General features: G+C 48.7%; 6 protein-coding genes across 6 annotated transcripts; 3 read left to right on the forward strand and 3 right to left on the reverse strand.

Moving 5' to 3' along the window:
• Positions 1 to 879: 879 nt before the first annotated feature.
• On the reverse strand, positions 880 to 3,281 carry AKAW2_30825A (La domain family; the record flags this gene model as incomplete). The annotated part of the gene is made up of 2 exons (XM_041687382.1): positions 880 to 888; positions 1,053 to 3,281. The coding sequence occupies 2 exons, from the start codon at positions 3,279 to 3,281 to the stop codon at positions 880 to 882; spliced, it is 2,238 nt and encodes a 745-aa protein (XP_041541272.1).
• Positions 3,282 to 8,555: 5,274 nt separating this feature from the next.
• On the reverse strand, positions 8,556 to 11,228 carry NPR3 (nitrogen permease regulator 3 family protein; the record flags this gene model as incomplete). The annotated part of the gene is made up of 2 exons (XM_041687383.1): positions 8,556 to 9,898; positions 9,953 to 11,228. The coding sequence occupies 2 exons, from the start codon at positions 11,226 to 11,228 to the stop codon at positions 8,556 to 8,558; spliced, it is 2,619 nt and encodes an 872-aa protein (XP_041541273.1).
• A 300-nt stretch (positions 11,229 to 11,528) lies between these two features.
• On the reverse strand, positions 11,529 to 12,138 carry COX19 (cytochrome c oxidase assembly protein Cox19; the record flags this gene model as incomplete). Its single annotated transcript, XM_041687384.1, has 4 exons — positions 11,529 to 11,631; positions 11,699 to 11,813; positions 11,960 to 11,994; positions 12,089 to 12,138. 4 exons carry the CDS (start codon positions 12,136 to 12,138, stop codon positions 11,529 to 11,531), a joined length of 303 nt encoding a protein of 100 aa, XP_041541274.1.
• Positions 12,139 to 12,887: 749 nt separating this feature from the next.
• AKAW2_30828S (GFA family protein) lies at positions 12,888 to 13,573 on the forward strand (the record flags this gene model as incomplete). The annotated part of the gene is made up of 3 exons (XM_041687385.1): positions 12,888 to 12,895; positions 12,989 to 13,168; positions 13,270 to 13,573. The coding sequence occupies 3 exons, from the start codon at positions 12,888 to 12,890 to the stop codon at positions 13,571 to 13,573; spliced, it is 492 nt and encodes a 163-aa protein (XP_041541275.1).
• Positions 13,574 to 16,945: 3,372 nt separating this feature from the next.
• Positions 16,946 to 18,058, forward strand: AKAW2_30829S (aldo/keto reductase; the record flags this gene model as incomplete). Its single annotated transcript, XM_041687386.1, has 4 exons — positions 16,946 to 17,085; positions 17,142 to 17,406; positions 17,477 to 17,804; positions 17,856 to 18,058. 4 exons carry the CDS (start codon positions 16,946 to 16,948, stop codon positions 18,056 to 18,058), a joined length of 936 nt encoding a protein of 311 aa, XP_041541276.1.
• A 434-nt stretch (positions 18,059 to 18,492) lies between these two features.
• On the forward strand, positions 18,493 to 19,765 carry AKAW2_30830S (phosphatase PAP2 family protein; the record flags this gene model as incomplete). Its single annotated transcript, XM_041687387.1, has 3 exons — positions 18,493 to 18,611; positions 18,673 to 19,217; positions 19,272 to 19,765. 3 exons carry the CDS (start codon positions 18,493 to 18,495, stop codon positions 19,763 to 19,765), a joined length of 1,158 nt encoding a protein of 385 aa, XP_041541277.1.
• Between the last annotated feature and the right edge of the window lie 143 nt (positions 19,766 to 19,908).

Below are 19,908 nucleotides of genomic sequence, written 5' to 3' on the forward strand. Positions count from 1 at the left end.
TTCGAAACCTCCCATGACTGAAATAGGAAAATGCGAAGGAAACAAAGAAGATATGCCGAGACTTCCCATGTGCATGAATGTTCCACTTCAATGGACACATGTCGGCGGAGAAAGAAGAAGATAAATGCAAGTCATGAGCAGAAAAATAAAAGCGACAATAGTAACATAGATGGTAGAGGAGACAGGGTGAGCGGAAATAGAAGAGTAATAGAACGAAAACAAACGACATAATTACTTTTCCAGCTCGGCTCTCAGGCTATCATCCCAGGTACGGTCTTTTGATGCCCTTGAGTTCGGACAGGGACTTCACCATAGCGAACAGGGTCTGAGACAGCCTAAGCGTAGCTTGGGTATCAAGAGGATCGCTTTCGCTCGGTTCTTTGAAAACCGATAAGCTTTCCCAAACCCCTGTCGCTCGTCGAAAGTTGCCGCAAAAGGTGTGAAGACTGAAGAAGCCGCCGCTGACGTTTCGTGCAAAGAAATCATCAAACGCTAGACTCTTAAATTCATTGTACATTTGTGCATTGAAATTTTGGACCAAGAAACGTGACCAGATTTGGTACAGAACATCCATTCCACGGTCACCGTCTTGGGTTGCCGTTTCGAAAATCGCTTATCGAGTGCTCGTAATCGAAGCGTGTAGAAGTCGTCGAAAGTAAGGAAAGAGACAGATTAGTGAGATGTTCTTCTCGACCCGGATAATCTTGAGCTTTCGCAATCTGACATATGAGCAGCATATTGATTCAGGCTTCGCATATTTCATGATTATACTGCCGAGGAGTCAGTGAGGGTAATTGATGATATCATTCCAGTCTTGCACACCTGAAAGGACAATTGTTGAGGTCCCGGGAACGAAAAAGAATTCAACAATGCACCAATTTATTCAGCCTGCTGTTCAAAGACGTTAACAGATGCCTCGTACAGATTTGAAACAAAATTGAAGGATGCCCAACTGCCGGATGCACTGTGCGAAAGTAGGCACAAACAGCACGGCCGTAGTCCATCAAAAGTAGCAAAGGGGGTAGAGTCGACCATCACCGGGGATTTCGTACATTTGTGATTTCAGTCTGGCCATTCTGGGTGCCGGCAGGAGAAAACTCCGGAGCAGTAGACGATAGCGACGTCTTGGCACCGTTGAAGTCAGCGGTACCGTTGGGAGCTTGTCCATTGACAGCCCCATCAACGTAGACATCTTCAGGCTTCACAAAACTGCTAGGAGAAGGGCCATCATTCTGGGCAGAAGGATCACGCTGGTCCATAGGGAGAACCCATTGCTCCCACTTGTCTCTCGGCCGCAGACGGTCCAGCCCATCTTCAGCTTGAACATACTCGACGCTCCTCAGCTGGCGAGCAACATGGCGCAAAAGCTCGAAGTCTTCGGTCAAGCTCTTGACGCGCTTGAAGTTGGCAATGAAGGCCAGCCCAACGTAACCCTGGGAGTCCATGTGTTTGCGGAGGAAGAGATCCTTGCACAAGTTATCCACGGAGAAGTAGTACTCGACCTGCATCGAGATCATGCCAATCTGGGAGTAAGGGTCGTAGTACTGGCCGGCATAGGGGTATGCGGTCATCGGCCCAGCATGCATGGGCTGGTAGCCGTACATTGTGTTGATATCACCAGGGTAGGGGTAGACGCCGTACATGGCAGTGGAGTTCGGCAGGGAAGGCGACCTGATGTTCATTCTGTGGCCTCCGGAACCATTTACAGGGCCATGTTGTTGCGACCTCTGGCGATCGTTGAAGCCGAACTTGGGGTGCATGAAGTTGTGGTGCGACATGTGGTTGTTGGGGAAGTGGGCGTTCTGAGCACCATTGAAGCCAGCATGGCCTCCACGGCCTCCCCGATGTCCGCCACGTCCTCTCTCGGGACGCGACTCACGAGGGAAGTCCTTCTCTTTGCGCTCGCGGTCGGCGTGGAAGCTAGCAAAATCTGCCGACTTGGGGCCATTCTCGAAGCGACGGTCCTGGCGAGGACCGGCCTGGGCATCCACGGAAAGCTGGGGGTTACGAGAGCCATGCTCACCACCCTTGTGGCCTGCATCATGGCCCTTGGCGAACTGCTTGGCATGGTGGCGGGGGAAAGTGTCTGCCCCGTTGGCGTTTCTTCCAGCCGGTGCTCCATTTGCATTCTCTCCCTTGGGCCCGCGGTTGCGGTCCGCTGCCTGGTGTTTACGCGCATCTGGCAGTCCAGCATCGGCGCTGTTGGAGCGCCTTGACTGGGCGGGAAGCGAGTTGGCGCGACCGGAGTTCTGCTCGTTCCTTCCTCTGTCAGCAGAGGTAGCCTGCTTTGCCGTAGAGCCCTGTGCAGCCTGGCCGGAAGCCTTATCAGCACCGGCTCCAGCGCCATGCGTTCCATTGCGGGAGTTTTCACGTCCACCACGAGCAGCCCTTCCGCCTCTACGAGCAGAGGGGAGAGGGGTGTTGAACACAGCGGTGGGAACGTAAGGAACGGGCATCCACTTCTCCTTGCCGTGAGGGCGGATGACAGGGCTCTTCTCAGTCTTCTCCTGAGCCTTCTTCTTCTCTTCACCCTGGGCAACCTGGGGTGTAGGCCAGAGGCTCTCGTCTCCAACAGGAGGGATGCTGGCGCCATCATCACGTCCCTTACTTCCGTCAGCCTTCTTCCGGTCTTTGGCGCCCTCCGAAGGAACGTCCGATCCCTTCTTCTTGGAGGCCGGTTTCGACTCGGCTTGATGATCACCAGATACCGAGGAAGCAGCGGACGCAGTCTTTGAGGTGCCCTTGGAGGCAGGCTTCAGTGCGGCAACGGCCTTGGCCTTGGCCTCCTGCGCCTCTTTCCGCTGCTGCCAGATGTTCACGGAAGGAAGCGGGGCAGCCTTCAGCTCCTTAGCAGGAACAGCCTTTTCCTTCTCGGCGTTCTTGTCCTTCGTGCTGTCTGCTCCAGTATTCGTCTTCTCGGTACCCGAGGCTTGGGACTTGTTGTCCCAGGTAGATTCCGAAGTACCGTTGGGGGTATCTGTTCCGTCCTCATCCTTGGGGACAGATGACGTGGAAGAGTTGCCATCACTTGATGCTTCAGAAGTGTTGGCCTTGGTAGCTGTAGATTCGACTTCCTTCTCGATAGTGTGGGTCACCTCGGTTTCCTGGGCTGTTTCGGCCTTGGAAGGCACGGCATCTGCATTCGTCTGCGAGCTAGAGTCCACACTCTGCTCCTCCGGCTTCGAACCCGCTTGGGTCTGCTCTTCCGGTGATGTCTTTGCGGGGGACTGCGCGGGGGCAATGCCCTTTGCTGCTTGAGCGTAAGAAAATGAAGCGGCCATTTTCGATACGTGAGAAATAAACGCGGTCTATGAAGCCCGTTCTAGTGAAGAAAAGAGGAAAGCGAAGAAGTCAGTTCTGCCAGAGAACAAATACCTCCGCAATGAGCTGTCAACCGAGGTTTGGTTGGAATAACTCCAACAACGATGGCAATAAAAAAAAAGTCGCTGCCCTTGAGCAACCCCACCAAACGCAAGTTCCAGTCACTGGTTATTGAACCTATTCGGTAGCGGACGGCTGAACTGGCGTTTGTCCAATCGGTCAAAGACGTGGTCGATAATACGAAGTGTAGCGTAACAACCGATGTAGTCGGAAGATCCCTTTACTAATGTTGAAACCTAGCACACAAATCGCATCCAATATGCTCTCGCACGGCACAATTTGTGTCCAGATCCGCTAAACGGCGAACGAGGAAGGGCCAACAGGAGTCGATGTAGAAATCGTGAGACGAGATCGCTTCGGTAGGAAGGTGTCCACAGGAGGTTTCTAACCGATTCGTTCGACGTGCTTGTTGTAAGACTGGCTACAATAAGCACTCGCGGTGTGCGGTTATGATATTCGGGCCGTCGGAGAATCCAACTGCGCTGCCTCTTGGCTTGGTGTGGTATCGACGATCACGTAAAGAATCGATATACGCTGGTGTTTGCGAGAGAACCCGGTTAACCTTGCACCTTCGAAAGCGTTAAAGCGTAAACGAGGCGCGACTTGCACGTGGCAAACAACCGCTACAGAACTTCGTGGGTTTGAAGATTTGCCAGGTACGGAAGGGCAAGAGGGAAAAAAAAATGTAAGGAGCTGCGACGGAAAAAAGTTCGAGGCAGGACCCGTGCGGAGAAAACAAAAAATAGACTGAGCAAGAAGAAAGTGATCAACGATCAAATTAACTTGTCAATGAGGAGGGAAATGGGCAGGAAAAAGAAAAGTAAGGTAGACGGTGGTCCCGCTGAACACAAGGATACCTCTGTCTGTGTGTGAAGGAGGATCTCGGAGAACGGAAAAAAAGGCGCACTGCAGAAATGGAGCACCACCTCACTATAGCAACACGGGTCACGGGTAACCGACGGAGGGAACCACAGGGAGGGACAGAATCCCAAAATGTTGGAACAGTGAAGAGGGGAGGGGAGGGGGGGGAATAGAGAAGAGGGGGGTAAAAGGGGAGAAACAAGAAGGAAGAGAGAAGAGAGAGAGAGAGAGAGAGAGAGAGGAAGGGTAGAGACTGTGTGTGTAAGAGAACGAAAAATAATAATGGAATAAATCACTTACAGGCCGGAGGGACGTGGAAAAGCCGAAGAAGGCAGGCAAGAAAAGTAAGTACTAGTCAGAATTGTGGAATCCGCCAACAGAGGGTTAATTAGAAAAAAAAAAAAATTGCACAGGAGGTTTCTACTTTCAAGGTACAGTAAAGTAATCGAGTTTTCCGCATGTAATAACACCATTGTCTTGCCAAATAATACGGGTATCAATGGTACCTAGTTTGTATCATGATTCCTACAGTTCCGAACAGCAGGACGGGCTCTGCTCAACCAAGGGCAGAAAAGAGGTAAGGGCGTAGGAATTAAGTCCAGAAAATCACAGAAAAAAAGTGGTGAAAATTGTTATTCCTGCCATATACCCACATCGTCGTCTCACGATGTGGTTCGTGGACTCCAGGGTTTCTGTGGGTATGAACCGGCCTTTCACTTGTGCTGGAGGTAAATATTCCGGGTAAAGATCTGGAAGTTGTATGTAAGTACCAGCAGATGAGTTTGCATTGCTAATGGATTTTGCTGGATTTTGATGGCTGTTCTCATTAGATTCTTTAGATCGGAATTAAGGCCATTGCAAATAAAAGAAGAGGTGGAAATATTCAATATAGTATTTTCAAATCGAGTATTTGTACTGCTATCGGTATCCCTAGATATGAGTCCGCCCATAACTATCATGCGGGCCGTATTATTACCAACAACCAGTGTGGTGGTAAGAGTAGTATAACACGTATTTCTGTCTCCAAACCAAGTCTGTCTTAAAGTCGAGCTTATGAAATTGAAGGTCGGGAGAATGCGTGGGTGGCAGCTTACCTCCCCCAGCCAGTCATCCCACTCTTTGCCTCCCAGCAAGTCAGTCAGTCCTTTCCAGCAACCCCTCACTTCCCCTCTATGCCCAAGCCCCAAAAAAAACCCTTTGGCTGGCGACTGTCCTGATTCGGATGTTCCAGCGGCACTAAACCGTAATGGTCTCCGGTTTCAATTCGGCTCTCATAATACCCATTTTCTCTATTACCAAATGTCATCCCAACCCTGAAGGAAAAAGTAGTTAACTCGTGATGCCTGACAGCTGGAAGTCTAATTAACATACTCAGGTCTTGTGAAGGCACCAGATACCCTCCGTGGTTGTGGGTAAAGTGACACGACCACAATTCTAGTACCTCGCAGACTCCCCTCAGTCTCCGATGCTAACCACTTTGGCTTAAGGTCTCATTTACCGAAAATGCAATGGACTGCAGGTGCGCACGACTTTGAACCGCGAACACACTCATGGCGGGGCTCGGAGGGGTTCTGTGATCCATGCATGGATGGGGCTGATGCCATCATCTGGTAGGCCTTTTTTTTTTTTTCCTCAGTGGCCCTGTCAGGGTTTACGGGCCACTCAATTTTGTCGTATTGATCCAACCGCGTTGAGAGGAATATAGAGGAGGAGCGAACAATAGCATTACAGTAGTTTAGGCAAGGTTTCAATTTGGACCATGTCCACTATGCGTTTAGGCCACCTCGGGGCTACATAGGACGTGGGATGTCTTGGTCCTACAGAGCACAATATCTATAATCAAAATGCATAACAAGTGAGCATCCTGCTGCCTTCCTAATGCACTTGATAGATAAGGGTGTCGAATTTGGAAATATCGATCAGGCGACTTATCGGTGCTGGAGTGCTAGAGCTAGTCAGGTGATCAATCATCGACGTGCCTCATTCTGCATGAATTCTTTTGCATCTAAACACTCAATTACGATGCGATTGTTGTCTTTTTTTCGCTTCAATTTCTATTCTGATTTCTTTGGTTGCTGAAGGCCAGTTCATTCGCACTTCCAGCTCACAAGCAAAACATCCATTTTTACACCGCCAGCAGCTCCTGTAGTAGGATTATACCATCGATGATGACCTCGCTCATATATTCGATACATCGAAATAAGATTCTGTCTTTATATTAAGCGATAACTCCCGCAAAGTGGAATAACAAAATATTGCCATGATCCTTCGTGATTCTGGAGTATGTCATTCCCCACATAGGCACCAAAAGTAACAGTCAACTTTCAATGTCCAGGTTTGATACTTAGTATGCAGTTCACTTTAATATAGTCATGCGACTACTTCTCTAAGGCATGCTAAACCTAATACTCCTGGCCAAGTGCGACCATAATAACCATATAGTTCACTAACACCAAGCTCCAGCGAGCCACACTTCCAAGTTCCAACCTGATCTACTTGTCAGTGCCCAGACCCACCAGTCTAGACCAGAAAAGTAAGCAAAGAGAAGCACTGAATCATGTCAGCGAAATCATACTACTAAATAAATCCATTGCAAAACAGGCATGTAAATCATGACATTCTTGACAAAACTCGGGTATCTACATGTCAACCCGTGTCAAACCAAGAACGTGCTCGCCATGCCAAGAGTTAAATACCAGAGGAGGACTGGTACTATCAATAGACACACACGCATGTGTGTCATGGAGCTATGAATGTTAGGATTTGACATTAGAATGGAATTTAAAGGTTTATGATGTTTCCACACTGCCTTCTAGATTCCCATATACATTGAATCTTGATAATTCAATTCATTGATATTATAGTAGCACACTTAAAAGGGTATAAATCGACATACTAACTTAACTATTCTAGTCAGTTTTGACTAAGTAGATACAGTAGACAACCGCAAATCTCCGAGTTTCCTTCCCTTCCATACCGTATCAACATCAAACACCACTCTAACCCACTCGAGTCAAGTGTACTTAAACTTCAATACAAATGCGAAGTTAGTAAGATCATGCAGCCGGTGAAGGAATGAATCGACAACACCAATTTTGTCCCTTAGCAATGAGTAAGTTAGTACTTAAGAAGGGCCCTCGAAGCCAGTCAATCCTATTAACAACCTATGACAATCAATCATATACTGAATTTTCTTCTCCCGATATACCTACCCAGTAGTATACTTACTACTCTGGGGGACAATTTATCTATAATAATCCCCATTAATAGGCCGGGAACGGAGTAAAATGCAGGGGCATTCCATACCAACCAACCCAACAAGGTACGGAGTTTATTGATGGATTGATCTCCTTCTCTCCCTTCCCCAATAATAAGCCAGCCAGCCAGTCAGCCAGCCAGCCAGCCAGTCAAATCTAAGCCATTCATCCATCCATTCAGCCATCCACCGATACGGAATTACAATGATGTTCTTTATCCCATGCATGATCCCGCAGCAGCAGCAGCAGCAGCAGCCACACCGTCCTTCTTCAATGAGTGAGGAATAAATACTACTAACATTCATCCACCCAGCGCCCTCGGAATCATTGATTATACTATCCAATCATAATACCGATTAACCACCTTACACAACACAAACCTACTTATACCACAAGTACTAACTACAATAGTCACATTCCTCTAAGTACGTAAGCGGAAGCCTAACACTCAACCTAACTTACTTAACCTCGGATACGCCCGGCGCAACCGGGCAATTTATGCAAACCAACCAATCTCAATAATGGTAAGTAACCAGCTACTAAACAAACTATCGCTTAACAAGTGCGCCAGCCCCGGGCAGCGGTTCACAACGATTAGGGCTGAGACGCGCGCGCGAGTCAACAATAAGGTAACTAGTCTATTTATCTGTTTTTGGTCCCGTGGAAGGGCTATTAGTTTTTTTTTCTTTCTTATTTCGGAATTCCTCGGAGGGTCTAATGTAGACTGAATGGATCCGAGCCGAAACAATCATCGCCAACCATAGGCCGAGATATTTCCTGTTTCCGACGGCGGCGGAGAGTCTTGCATGGTTTTGGTTGCGTTGACGAGGAACACTAGTTGGTTTGGTTTAGCTGCGCTAAATGTCTTAGTGCTTCCGTTCCGTCCGTCCGTCCGTGTGCCGGGGTGTCACGTGTGATTATGCTGGATTGGGTGGCTTTTCTATAAGTTATTATTTATTATATTGAATTGTCTTATATGTGAATGAGTGTAGTTGCATATTATGCTTTATATTATAGTTTGATCATATTTGTCGGCCATAAATCATGAATCGTCTTCTACCAATGTCGGACACTAACCAGGACTTGTTCTCTCGGATCCAACTGGATGGATGATTGCTGTCCTGTCACTAATCCCAGACGCGTGAGGATCTGCCATACTAGCTTGCGCTTCAGGTTCTCTCGGACGGGAATTTTCTCAAGCGCGTCATACCCGTTGAAATACTTGATAAAGGTTGGCCAGTACTTCTTGAGCGATGTTCGAAGTCCTGCGTATTCAAGGTCCCCTTCGGGGACTTCGCCTTGAAGTTCGGGGAATCGTGCCATGAGCTCGCCTAACCATCGGGACTCCAAAGGTGATGCACGGTGCGGGTACAGGATGAGCGACGATGTCTTCAAGGACGTGTTTTGGTCGAGTAGAGAATGGGAGAGGTCGAGCTCGTTGTTCCGTTTGTACCGGCCTGGCATGGGCGTTTCATCACCGCTTCCGTTGCTGTCTAGTGATGATGACGAAGAGGAACTGGCATCATCAAGGTCCTCCTTTGTCTCGGTATCTGACGCTGATCCCCTCTTGCTCAAATATTTGTCAACTTCTTCCTGTCGAAGGGCCGTCTCCACAGCCATCTTGATTTCAGGGCTTATTTTGACTCTTGCAAAGGCCCGCAATTGAGTGACCCAGCCACCTCGTAATAGCCACGCTAATATGGCGAAGTATGTGTCCTTATGGTCTTTGCTTGGGATGAAGCTTCCGTACGGTCTGGGCGTTCCGCTCATCGCTGATAGCATCTTGGGGAGACTTGGGAGGGTCGGGAACGCTGCTTGATAAGCTGCCGTGGCTACCTCAAGCTTGCTCAGATCGCAATTTGGTGATACGACATAAGTGTCCCTCTGATGGAGTGGAGGGATTGCTCGCGCTCTTCTCCAATACACAAGATGGCTAGCCAGCATCTGGATTGTGGAAAGCGGTATGCCGGAGGACACAGATATCTGCGCAAAGGACTTCGTCGGCTTCGAGCATCGGATATAATGGGCAAGCGCAGGAGCCAGAGCGCCCCCAGATGCTTCAACGTCTTTGAGAATTGATGCCTCATTGTCCAGCAATAAGAGCGCGAAATGTTTAGCAAGCACTTGATGGGGGGCGGTGTTTTCATCAGCAGTGGGATCATCGACCGGAGTGACACTGTCCGCCGTTGTAAGCCAGAGACCCGGATATGCCTTGTCAGTTGGCCCAGGAAGCCATGGCGTCGAAGTTAGAGGTGGTATCTGTAGCGAGATGGACACATCTGGACTCAGAGACACCGACGCAATCTTCGATGCCGATATGCTGGTGAACACAGTGCAGATAGCCCTCGCAAGTGAGGACTGGCTGATTAGCTCCGAATAGAGGCTATTCACGGACATTCCTGCTCGTCACTCGGTCAGCAACCAAACTTATTCCAAATCGACAGACCACATACGCTTCTCTTTAGCCTTCTCCTTGATATGTGAGATATGCTGCGCCTCCTTCCAAACATAATCCGTCCTAGCCTGCTCCCACTTCAACGCCTTCGAGAACTTCTTAATAATGTTATCGTAAATCTCCCTCAACCGCATGGAATATTCCAACAACGGCGGATCCAAAACAAACACGACATTAAACATAGTCATGCAATCCTTATCATCCGGATCCAGCGCCTCACTCAACGTCCTGAACGATCTAACACTAGTCATCGAGGTCCGCTGAAATTCCGTACTAGCCATCTGCTTCGGACTCAACGTCTCCGTCGAAGCAGCAATAAGCTCTGTACCCCGATCAGGGCTATCATCCTCAGCTTCAGCCTCATCACCCCCATCCCCATCCCCAGGAGCCTCATTATGTCCTAGTTCCGCTCCCTCCCAAGTCGCACGAGGCTTCCTCTTCTTCCTCCTCTGCTTCCTCCACGTCCCATCCTCACGCACAAAAACCGGCCACCCCACAAACGCCAAATCATTAATCCCGACCTCAAACCGCCGCTTATGCCACGACCGCGACGGACTCAACAACTTCTCCCACACATCCGCAGGGAGCCCCAATAACGACTCCCAGGGGGGCCGAAACGGCCCGGCCTCATCCTCCTGTCTATCCGACGCAGCGCCCGCATCCTCTTCCGCATCGGAATTCGTCCCTCGTTTCCGCATCATCAGCCCCCGCCCGGACCCCACTGAGCCTGCACGCTGGGACTCCCCGCCCGGCGAGCCGGATATGGTTCCATCATCAACGACGCCGAAGTTACTCGATCGTCTTCCTGCGACGGGATGACTGCCTGCGATGTGCGAGGCGTTCTGGGTGGAATTGGCTGGCTGCGTCGCGGTCCCTGTGGTTGTGGGAGCTGCTGCAGTTGCAGTTATTGGTGTCTCGTCTTCATCTTCGCTAGAGGTGGAGCTGCTGTCTTCGCTGGAGCTGGAGTCGTTGCTCTTGGAATTCTTCCGTGACGGTCGTCGCGCTTTGGGCGCCCCTCGGAGTCCGTTCTCGCTGAGCGGGTTGGGTGGGTAGTGGAAGACGAAGCGCGGACCGGCTCGTGAGCGCACTATTAGAATGATTGCTACCAGGCAGGGGTCTGGTGGCCGTGCAATGGACGACATCGGTCGTGGGTGGGTGTTGGGAGTTGGATTGCTGGGAGCAATTGGGTGAACTTCAAGGGACGGGCGGAGAGTGATTTGATCGTTTTGGGGTTGGTGTTCTGGCGGGTCGGCTTCCCCGCATGACATTTGCATAGTTACGTTGTTTTTGCTTCGACGTTATAGAGCAGGCAATTTGTCAAGAATTGTACCTATATTTTTTTTTCTTAACATTCATCTAGGTATACTTCAATTGAATGCACATCAAAGTTAGGTATGATACACAAGCTATATACAGAACCGCAATCCCAACGCCGGAAATGGAGAAGTATCTATCCATCCATCCATCATCAATCGTCGAACACAAAATACCCTATTTATACAGAGGCCATGCCCTCCCACCATATCATACAGCTCCCCCAATCTATATATCATATGAGTCTGGCAGGAGAGAAACTATGCCTTCTTCTCCGCACCCTCGGCACCCCCACTCGGTGTAGTCTTATCCTTCTCGAACACCAACCCGAGGTTCTTGAAATCGTCCGGTGCCATGAGATTGCTAGAGGCAAATCGCAAGTAATTAGCCATGGCTCCTTCGATAGCGTATATGCAGAGCAGGAACATACTGGTCCATCCGACAAGACAGATACGACTTGGCCAGTTTCCGGCACTCGTCGTCGTTCACACCTCGTCTCGATTTCAGGCACTTGAGGTAGTCGGTGATAAGGTGCTTGCATTCGCCTGGTTCAGCAGTAGAAGAGTAATGTGTCAGTTATATGTTTGTGTCAAATGGGTAGATAGAGAAAGAGTTCGCGCGAAGGCTCAATGCTGCCGGCGAGGCGGGAAAGGCTGGTTTGCAAATTAAACGGAAACGAATGGAGGACTACCATCGTGATCAAGAGGGAAGCTGCCACGCTCGGGACTAGATCATTAGTAGATTGTTAGCTCAGTCTGTTTCTTCCGGGACTGTTCACTGTCTATAGGCATATTCCAAAGCCGGGAAGGGTATAACTCACGGCGTAGGCTTGATGGGGGCGGCACCGCCACCGGGAGCTCCGAAACCCATGATGACAGAGTAGTATGTATATTCCTAAGCTGATAAATCAGTTGATAACGAATGAATAATTGACTGGCCCAATATGTCGTCCTCTGTATCTGACAATTGCCGGACTCGATAGTTGCTGAAAAACGGCACGGCGAGCGGTCCGATAAGAACAAACAAGACAATCGTGACAAACATGTAGACAAACAGAGCAAACATCAGCTGATGTATGAAGTGTCATGTATCGAGACAGAGCAGAGACAATGAGCTTCCTGACGCCAAACTCTCTATAGTACTGTGCCAGTATATTCTATCATGTACCAACTATGTCCTCATTCTATACCATTAAGGAAATTTCTCTAGTTGTACTGGAATAGCAAAATGCGGGGTACCCAACCGCAGAACGACGCAACAACAACAACATGCAGAGGTGAAAAATGACAGACCCATGAATAAAGAGTAAGCGACGATAGCTGCATGGTATCCAGTGCTATCCGAGCGTCGCGGCGAATCCAAGTTTGCATGTGCGGAGTCATTGACCCAGCCCCTCATGGATCCAGACAATCCGAGTTTGCATGATAGGCCTCTTATATACCAATGACGTTGTTGCATCCGAGGCCGTTCCGGACACGGTCCTGGTATATAAGTAGATAGTCGCGATCCTTTGTCCTGTCGAACAAGATTTGATTACTATTATCAGTAGTACAAGTCACGCTTCGCACTTGGCAATACTATACTATTCTCCCGAATACGTACTTGACCACTTGACCAATATGCCGATGTAGGTCCCCGCCATACTGATGAACTCTCGTGTACACGACACAGACTTGATACGAGCAGTATTTGTCGAATAGATACTAACAAAGAAGAACAGGAAACTTGAAGGCAGCTGCCAGTGTGGCAGCGTTGAGTTCACACTCGAATCATCGACCCCAGTTCCTTATCAACTATGCGCCTGTAGCATCTGCCGGAAGGTCGGCGGATACAGTGGCAGTGTCAATCTGGGCGGTATTGCCGATAGCCTGAAGATCAAGAAGGGAAAGGACTTAATCAAGTATGTCATGCCAGTCTTTTTCTCGAGCCCGCGGTCTTTTGCCGGCCTCAAAATATTCTTTATGACTGTTGGAGATGGCAGCTCAGAGCTGACCGGTTTAGGAAATATTCCGCCGTCATGGCGAGAGGCACACCGGATGAGAAGATCTGTGCGTCGGAGCGGAATTTTTGTTCCAATTGCAGCACCATGCTTTGGCTGTGGGATCACCATTGGCCGGAGCTCATTCATCCTTTTGCTTCGGCCATTGACACGGAACTGCCGGTCCCTGATGAGATGGTCTGCATCATGGAGAGCTCTAAGCCGGCTTGGGTGCGATGGCCAGAGGGGAAGAAGCAGGTATTTGATGGTTATCCAGAGCATAGCTTGGAAGACTGGCACAAGAAGCACAAATTGTTCTTCGAATAGATGAGACGCTTTAGGTGACGATGATACGAAGTTGTACGAGATGTGGACTATGTTTTACAGAAAAGTGGGAGCATTGTTTGAAAGTTGAACTCATTATCATTATCATTAAAGTAGCTATCCATAGGCGAGTGACCTGCACAATGCAATGTTAGCAGCTGTATAAACAGACACTGATGCATAAATGTGTATGGGTGAGAAGTTCAGGTCTCCAAGGTGAATCTTTGTTGTTTCGTCAAGGTGGTTCGGTAAGAACACAGCGAATTAAGAATTCATCATGCAATAATGAAGAAAAAACGACAGGGAATACTCACACTTTGTAAGCTTCATAGAAAATCTACAAGATGTTCCCTATTACTTTTCGACAAAGTTAGCATCACATGCAAGACATAGCATGAGTGACACAGGCATTGAGATGTCAACGAAGTCAGGCTATGAAACGGATTAGCACAAGCACATTGGTATCAGGGGTATGGTCACTACCAACCTCATTAAATCAGATTTTTTTTGTAACATGTTCATTTCCAAACACATGGCGTGCAGGATCAAACAGTGTGAATAACAAGATTCATCATGTAATGTTGACTTTGGGTATATGGGCATATGGAGAGGGTGTTTGAGAATGACAGTACCTGTCATGACTTGTTAGTATGACTTGGATCGAAATTTTCTGGTAATCGCAGAACGATCGATGAAAGCTCAGGTGACGAGTTCTCAACAATGTGTACACTTCCCCAACACCCGCAAAGTTTGTACGCTTTGCTTTTGATGGATGCGGGTCAATGCACACGTTCTGTCCGCCCGTTCGTTCAAAGTATCTTCATCGACGGCCAACAATGGCATAGAGATGGACTGGTTGGTATTTACCTATCACCAGCAAGTTAGCAATGGTCACAAACAGGCTGAGTGAAGCAATCAAGTTATTTTGGAGTTGTCAGACAAGGCTGAAACTTGAGTTAAAACACGAATTCCACATAGTGATTAAGTTTGAGGAATGCCTTAAAGCGTGTCATAGGGTCATCATACAAGGGGAGGAAGAACATATAGAAGAACACTGTGCTCGCATACCTTTTAGAATATTGAATCGTACATCATGTTGTCAGAAGATGTTCGTCATCATTAGACCATCTATAGTAGCAAAATGTCAGCAAGAGTTCAATGCAAACACGAAGCCGCAGGCAATGATGGTTTCTTTGGTATCAGAGTAATTCTAGAGACTTTTGGAAGGTCCTTCATGCATTTTCGGCCGTGGATACTCCTGTTAAGGAATTCATCCTGATATGGTAGGGATGTATAACTGAGGGAGCAAAATTCGTGAACTCACATCTTCATTGACAAGGCATGCTCAAATACAATCAATTGTCATTGACTGTATTGAGCATGCCAGTAAACCAACTTGAGTAAGTTGGGTTGTCGACTAGTGCATCTTGTTGATGCGGTTGCAAGCTTGGGCAAGTTGAGAAAAAAATTATTGTGGGTTGCGCCGCGGTTTTATAGGTGGGCAGTTAACACCACGGCTAGCGAGTATCACCAAGAGCGTTGTTTGACCGGAAAACAAACACTTCAGTGTCGAGGACCCACCCAACTAGTACCATTACTGCTACATTCACTACTGTCTCAGATGCGCATCTACAAGCTTTCAACAGCTATAAGAGTTGCCAGAGTTGAAGCAATCAGTCATTATTTGTAATTGACTGGGTCGCCCAATGATGGCTTGCTCGATCCCGCAGGGTAATGCCTCATGAACCTTACGCTTGCATACTTCAAACTCGCTGGTCTAGCGAAGGACTTGATTAGTTTTGGTCTCGTCGCTGAAAAGGCTAGGGATTGGGACTGTCAAATCGGTAGATTTGTACAAAACTTGGAGATTTACTCCTGGGCTGGTTACCAGCTCTAGCCTCTATTCCAAACTGATCATATTGCCTAAACACTTCAACCGACCCTTTAACAAGATATTCTCTTTATCACTATCTACTATCACTAAACAACAATGATTGAGCTCGTCTTCTAGATCATTAAGACCAAAATGGTGGGCTAGTAGCATGTCAAAGATTTGAACTATCTCATATCTGTTGCCTTGGATGCTTAATCCCCAGCTAGAGACACTGCTGAAGTCTACCCAGAGGTGATGAGAGGCCTGCTTCAGATGGCAATTAGTCGGATATCGACCAAATCCGTGAACGGAATACTAACGAAGTATACTTGTTGTCGATGTTTTCTGTGCCGTTTCTTCCTACTTGACTCGTGCTTTGTGATGATGTGATGCATTATATGCAATGCATGCTTCATTCTTACACTCACCTACAGTGTCTAGACCGCGATTGATCGCTCGTACCCCCTTCTACAAAGTACCCGCGTGCAAAAGTCCGTGCCAAAGGTGGAGTTATAGTGAGGTTGGGAAGATTGCGAAAGAGAAATGGCAGAAAGTCCTGCAGATGACCACAAGACAGATCGGGCTCAAGGACCTAGCGAAAGCTGAAAACCGTCTTGAGCTAACATAAGAGATGGGTTGGGGCGAAGACGGGTCAGCAAGGTATCCTACATGGCTCAATAACTCACTGATAGGACCGACCATCCATGGATTGTTGTCATGCCTACTAAGCCTTATGGTTGATGCCCCGGAGCGGACACCATGTCAACCGACAACTGATTTGCAAGTTTCAATCATTCCACAATGATTGATTTGCTCTACTCCAAAGAGAATGGAAACCTACCAAAGCTTCTACTGGGCCTGTCACACGAGCATATACACCCAATGGATTTCGGCTATCGTGGCTCACAAAGAGTGGGATGTTGGATATGGTTCTTAAACTCCGAAGAAAACATCGTATGGCACCAGGTAGTACACCGAGAGACTGTCTTATCAAGTTTCTGCAGCTATCTAGTACTAACCCAGCGCTTTGCCTGTCTGGATTTGCTGTGTACAGAGCGACCCAACATCAGGATATATTGACAAGACCCACAGTGGAGGATTGGTACCTGCTTGGTAACACAATGAGGTAACCCCCCTCAAGCATGCCTTTGGCGCAAAGTATGCCGGGCTTCGAATCGTCCAGAAATGCTCGAGTAATGCGCCCTGATTGCGATTCGTTGCAACATTAACTGTGTAAGCTCCGGTGAGGGCCAGTCTGGATCGGGGCTTTAGTGGGTCCGTCTCAAAACGTCATCGGCCCTCTCCCGACAGAAACCCAAAGTTCTATCTGCGTCAATTTGACGTCGATCCATGTTTATGATGCTGCGTTCACCAGGAATTTGTAATGCCATTATGCGTTGGAAGATGGACATAAAAGGGGCCTTCTTCCCGGCCAGCCGTTGTTTACCAGCACATAATACCCATTGACTCAACCATACTTCAATTGACGCATACTACTCAAAATGACGACCACATTCAAGCTCAACACCGGCGCCGAAATTCCCGCCGTTGGCTTTGGAACTTGGCAGGACGCAGAGGCACAGGAGCAAGCTGTCCTTGAAGCCATCAAGGCGGGATATCGCCACATTGACACCGCCAGAATGTGAGTTCTCATGCTCAATTCATCGAATCAGTCGGCACGCTGACATGGCTTTGCAGTTATGGAACAGAAGAGGCCGTAGGAAAAGCTATCAAGAAGTCTGGCGTTCCCCGTGACCAACTTTTTATCACCACTAAGCTCTGGAACAACAAGCATCACCCCGACGATGTAGCGCAGGCGCTTCAGGACTCGTTGAACGACCTCGACTTGGAATATGTCGATCTATTCTTGATGCATTGGCCTGTGGCCTTCAAGAGAGGAACCGAAAAGTTCCCCAAGAACGAGAGTGGCAAGCCAGCTGTGGAGGATACTGACTACGTCGATGTATGTATTCCCTCCCCGTACACAACACCAACTATGCCGGATGAGTGCGCTAACTTACCACCTCTGGCAGACATACAAAGCCATGGAGAAGCTCCTTTCGACCGGAAAGGTGAAAGCCATTGGCGTCTCCAACTTCTCCAAGTCAGAGATGGAACGTCTCCTTCAGAACACCTCCGTCGTCCCTGCAGTCCACCAGCTTGAAAGCCACCCATGGCTGCAACAGCGTAGCTTCGCCGACTGGCACAAGTCAAAGGGCATCCATGTCACCCACTACTCTCCGTTCGGAAACCAGAACGAGCTATACTCTCGCGAGGGCACAATTGGCAAGCTGATTGATGACCCCGTGCTGGTCGAAATTGGAAAGAAGTACAACAAGAGCTCTGCGCAAGTAGCACTTGGTAGGTCCCATATCATCTATCTTCGCGAAGAAGAAAGCTAACGCTCTGTAGCCTGGGGTATCAACGAAGGACACTCAGTACTTCCCAAGTCGAAGACTCCATCTCGCATCAGAGACAACCTCCAAGGCGACTTCAAGCTAGACGCTGAGGATCTCCAGAAGATCCGGGGCATTGACCGTAAGCTCCGCTTCAACGACAGCAGCGCCGACTTTGGCCGAGAATTCTTCGGCGACTTGGACGGCAAGCAGAAATAAATTGGTATCTTGCAGCTTACATGTCTATTAATACTAAATGAGGAAACGAAATGCAACGAATACAATATTACTTACGTGCTTCCCTCAACACCCCCACGAACCTCGTGTTCACCATCCCTCGTAAACATAGTGTAGATCAGCAAGGTGGTAAAATTAAAGTTCAATGAACGATGCCGTACCACTATCCCGACGATTTGGGGTCAGAAATGCCTAGCCTCGTAGCCTTTGCTATTCTCATCTGGTCGGGTCACCTGCCATACACACAGGTACTTCCATACGAACCGAGTAACTACCTAAGCTAGCTACTTATGCTTCTCAACTCCGCAATAATTCCACCTCGTCATACCCAATCATCCAGCTCCTTCATACATACATACCAACACCAATAAATAACAAACATCTAACTCCATACTATATATACATACTAAGCAACAATGCCACCCTCCAAATCAGAAGATACCCCTCCCCCCGCACCCCATCGTCATCAACTCTCGTACCAAAACTTCTCCAAGCGCCTAATCCTCTCCTATATATTCGACTGGATCCTCATAATGTGCGTCCACCCCATACCACACCCCCCAAACCCAACACTACTAACCCCAAAATTACCCCAGCGGAGTCGCCCTCATTGGCTACGGCTTCAACCAGACAACCCCCAACCACCGACCCTTCTCCCTCACCGACCCAAGCATCTCCTTCCCCCACAGGGAAAAGGAAACCGTCTCAACGGGCGTGCTAGCCGTGGTAGCGGTAGTAGCTCCAGCTGTGATCATTGTCTTGGTCTCCGTTCTCTCTATCAACCCCGCTACTACCAGCATAGCTGGTTCTAGTGTCCATAATGCTCGAAGAGAAGCTCTAAGAAGGAAGTTTATGGTCAAGCTCTGGGAGTGGCATGCGGGATGGATGGGATTAGGAGTTGCTCTTGCGGGAACGTTCATGGCTACGGAGGGACTTAAGGATCTATATGGGAAGCCGAGACCGGATATGCTGGCTAGGTGTGACCCGAATTTATCTGCGCTTAATGAGTATGCGGTTTCGGGGTTGGGAGGGAGAATTGCGGGTGCGCCTACGATGGTGACGTGGGAGATATGTCGGAATAAGGGTGATGAGATGCTGAAGGTGGATGGGTTTGCTAGTTTTCCGAGTGGGCATTCTTCTAGTGAGTTTTATCTATGATCAAGGTGGGATCTGATCTGATATGGGAATTATCTAGTGTCGTTCGCGGGATTGATGTATCTCGCTCTTTGGCTAAGTGCTAAATTCTCCATTGGCTTCCCGTTCCTGGCGTATTCGCCGCTCAGCCAGGATCTGCAAAGACAGGATCGTGGGAAGATTCGAAACCAAGGTGCCGCTCCTCCTGTCTATATGCTCATCGTTGCATTAGTGCCCATTGCGGTAGCCTTCTTCATCTCCGCATCGCGTTGGTTTGATTATCGCCATCATGGTTTCGATATCATATTCGGATCGGTCATGGGAATGGTCTTCGCGTGGATTGGTTTCAGACTATATCAGCTGCCCATTATTCGCGGTGCGGGCTGGTCGTGGGGAGCTAGGAGTCGCAAACATGCTTTCTTCATGGAAGTCGGACAGCCGAGCCACGTTTCTGCCGATAATTGGGTCATGATGAGCGACAAACGCGATGCTGCAGAGAGCAGCCCGCACAACGTTGATCTGGAAAGCGGTCGACCGGGCCCGGATGAGCGATGAGCAATCGCCCTCCGCACTGTGGTTAGAGCTTGACATAATATTCACTTTGTCGGCTTCAGTAGACTTTGTCTCCTTCATCTCCATCGCGTTCAGTGATATGAATTTATGCAGAGAATGGGCCAGGTGATGGCATAGTCGAACCG

The sequence above is a fragment of the Aspergillus luchuensis genome, chromosome 3, assembly GCF_016861625.1.
Source record: "Aspergillus luchuensis IFO 4308 DNA, chromosome 3, nearly complete sequence".
NCBI lineage: Eukaryota > Fungi > Ascomycota > Eurotiomycetes > Eurotiales > Aspergillaceae > Aspergillus > Aspergillus luchuensis.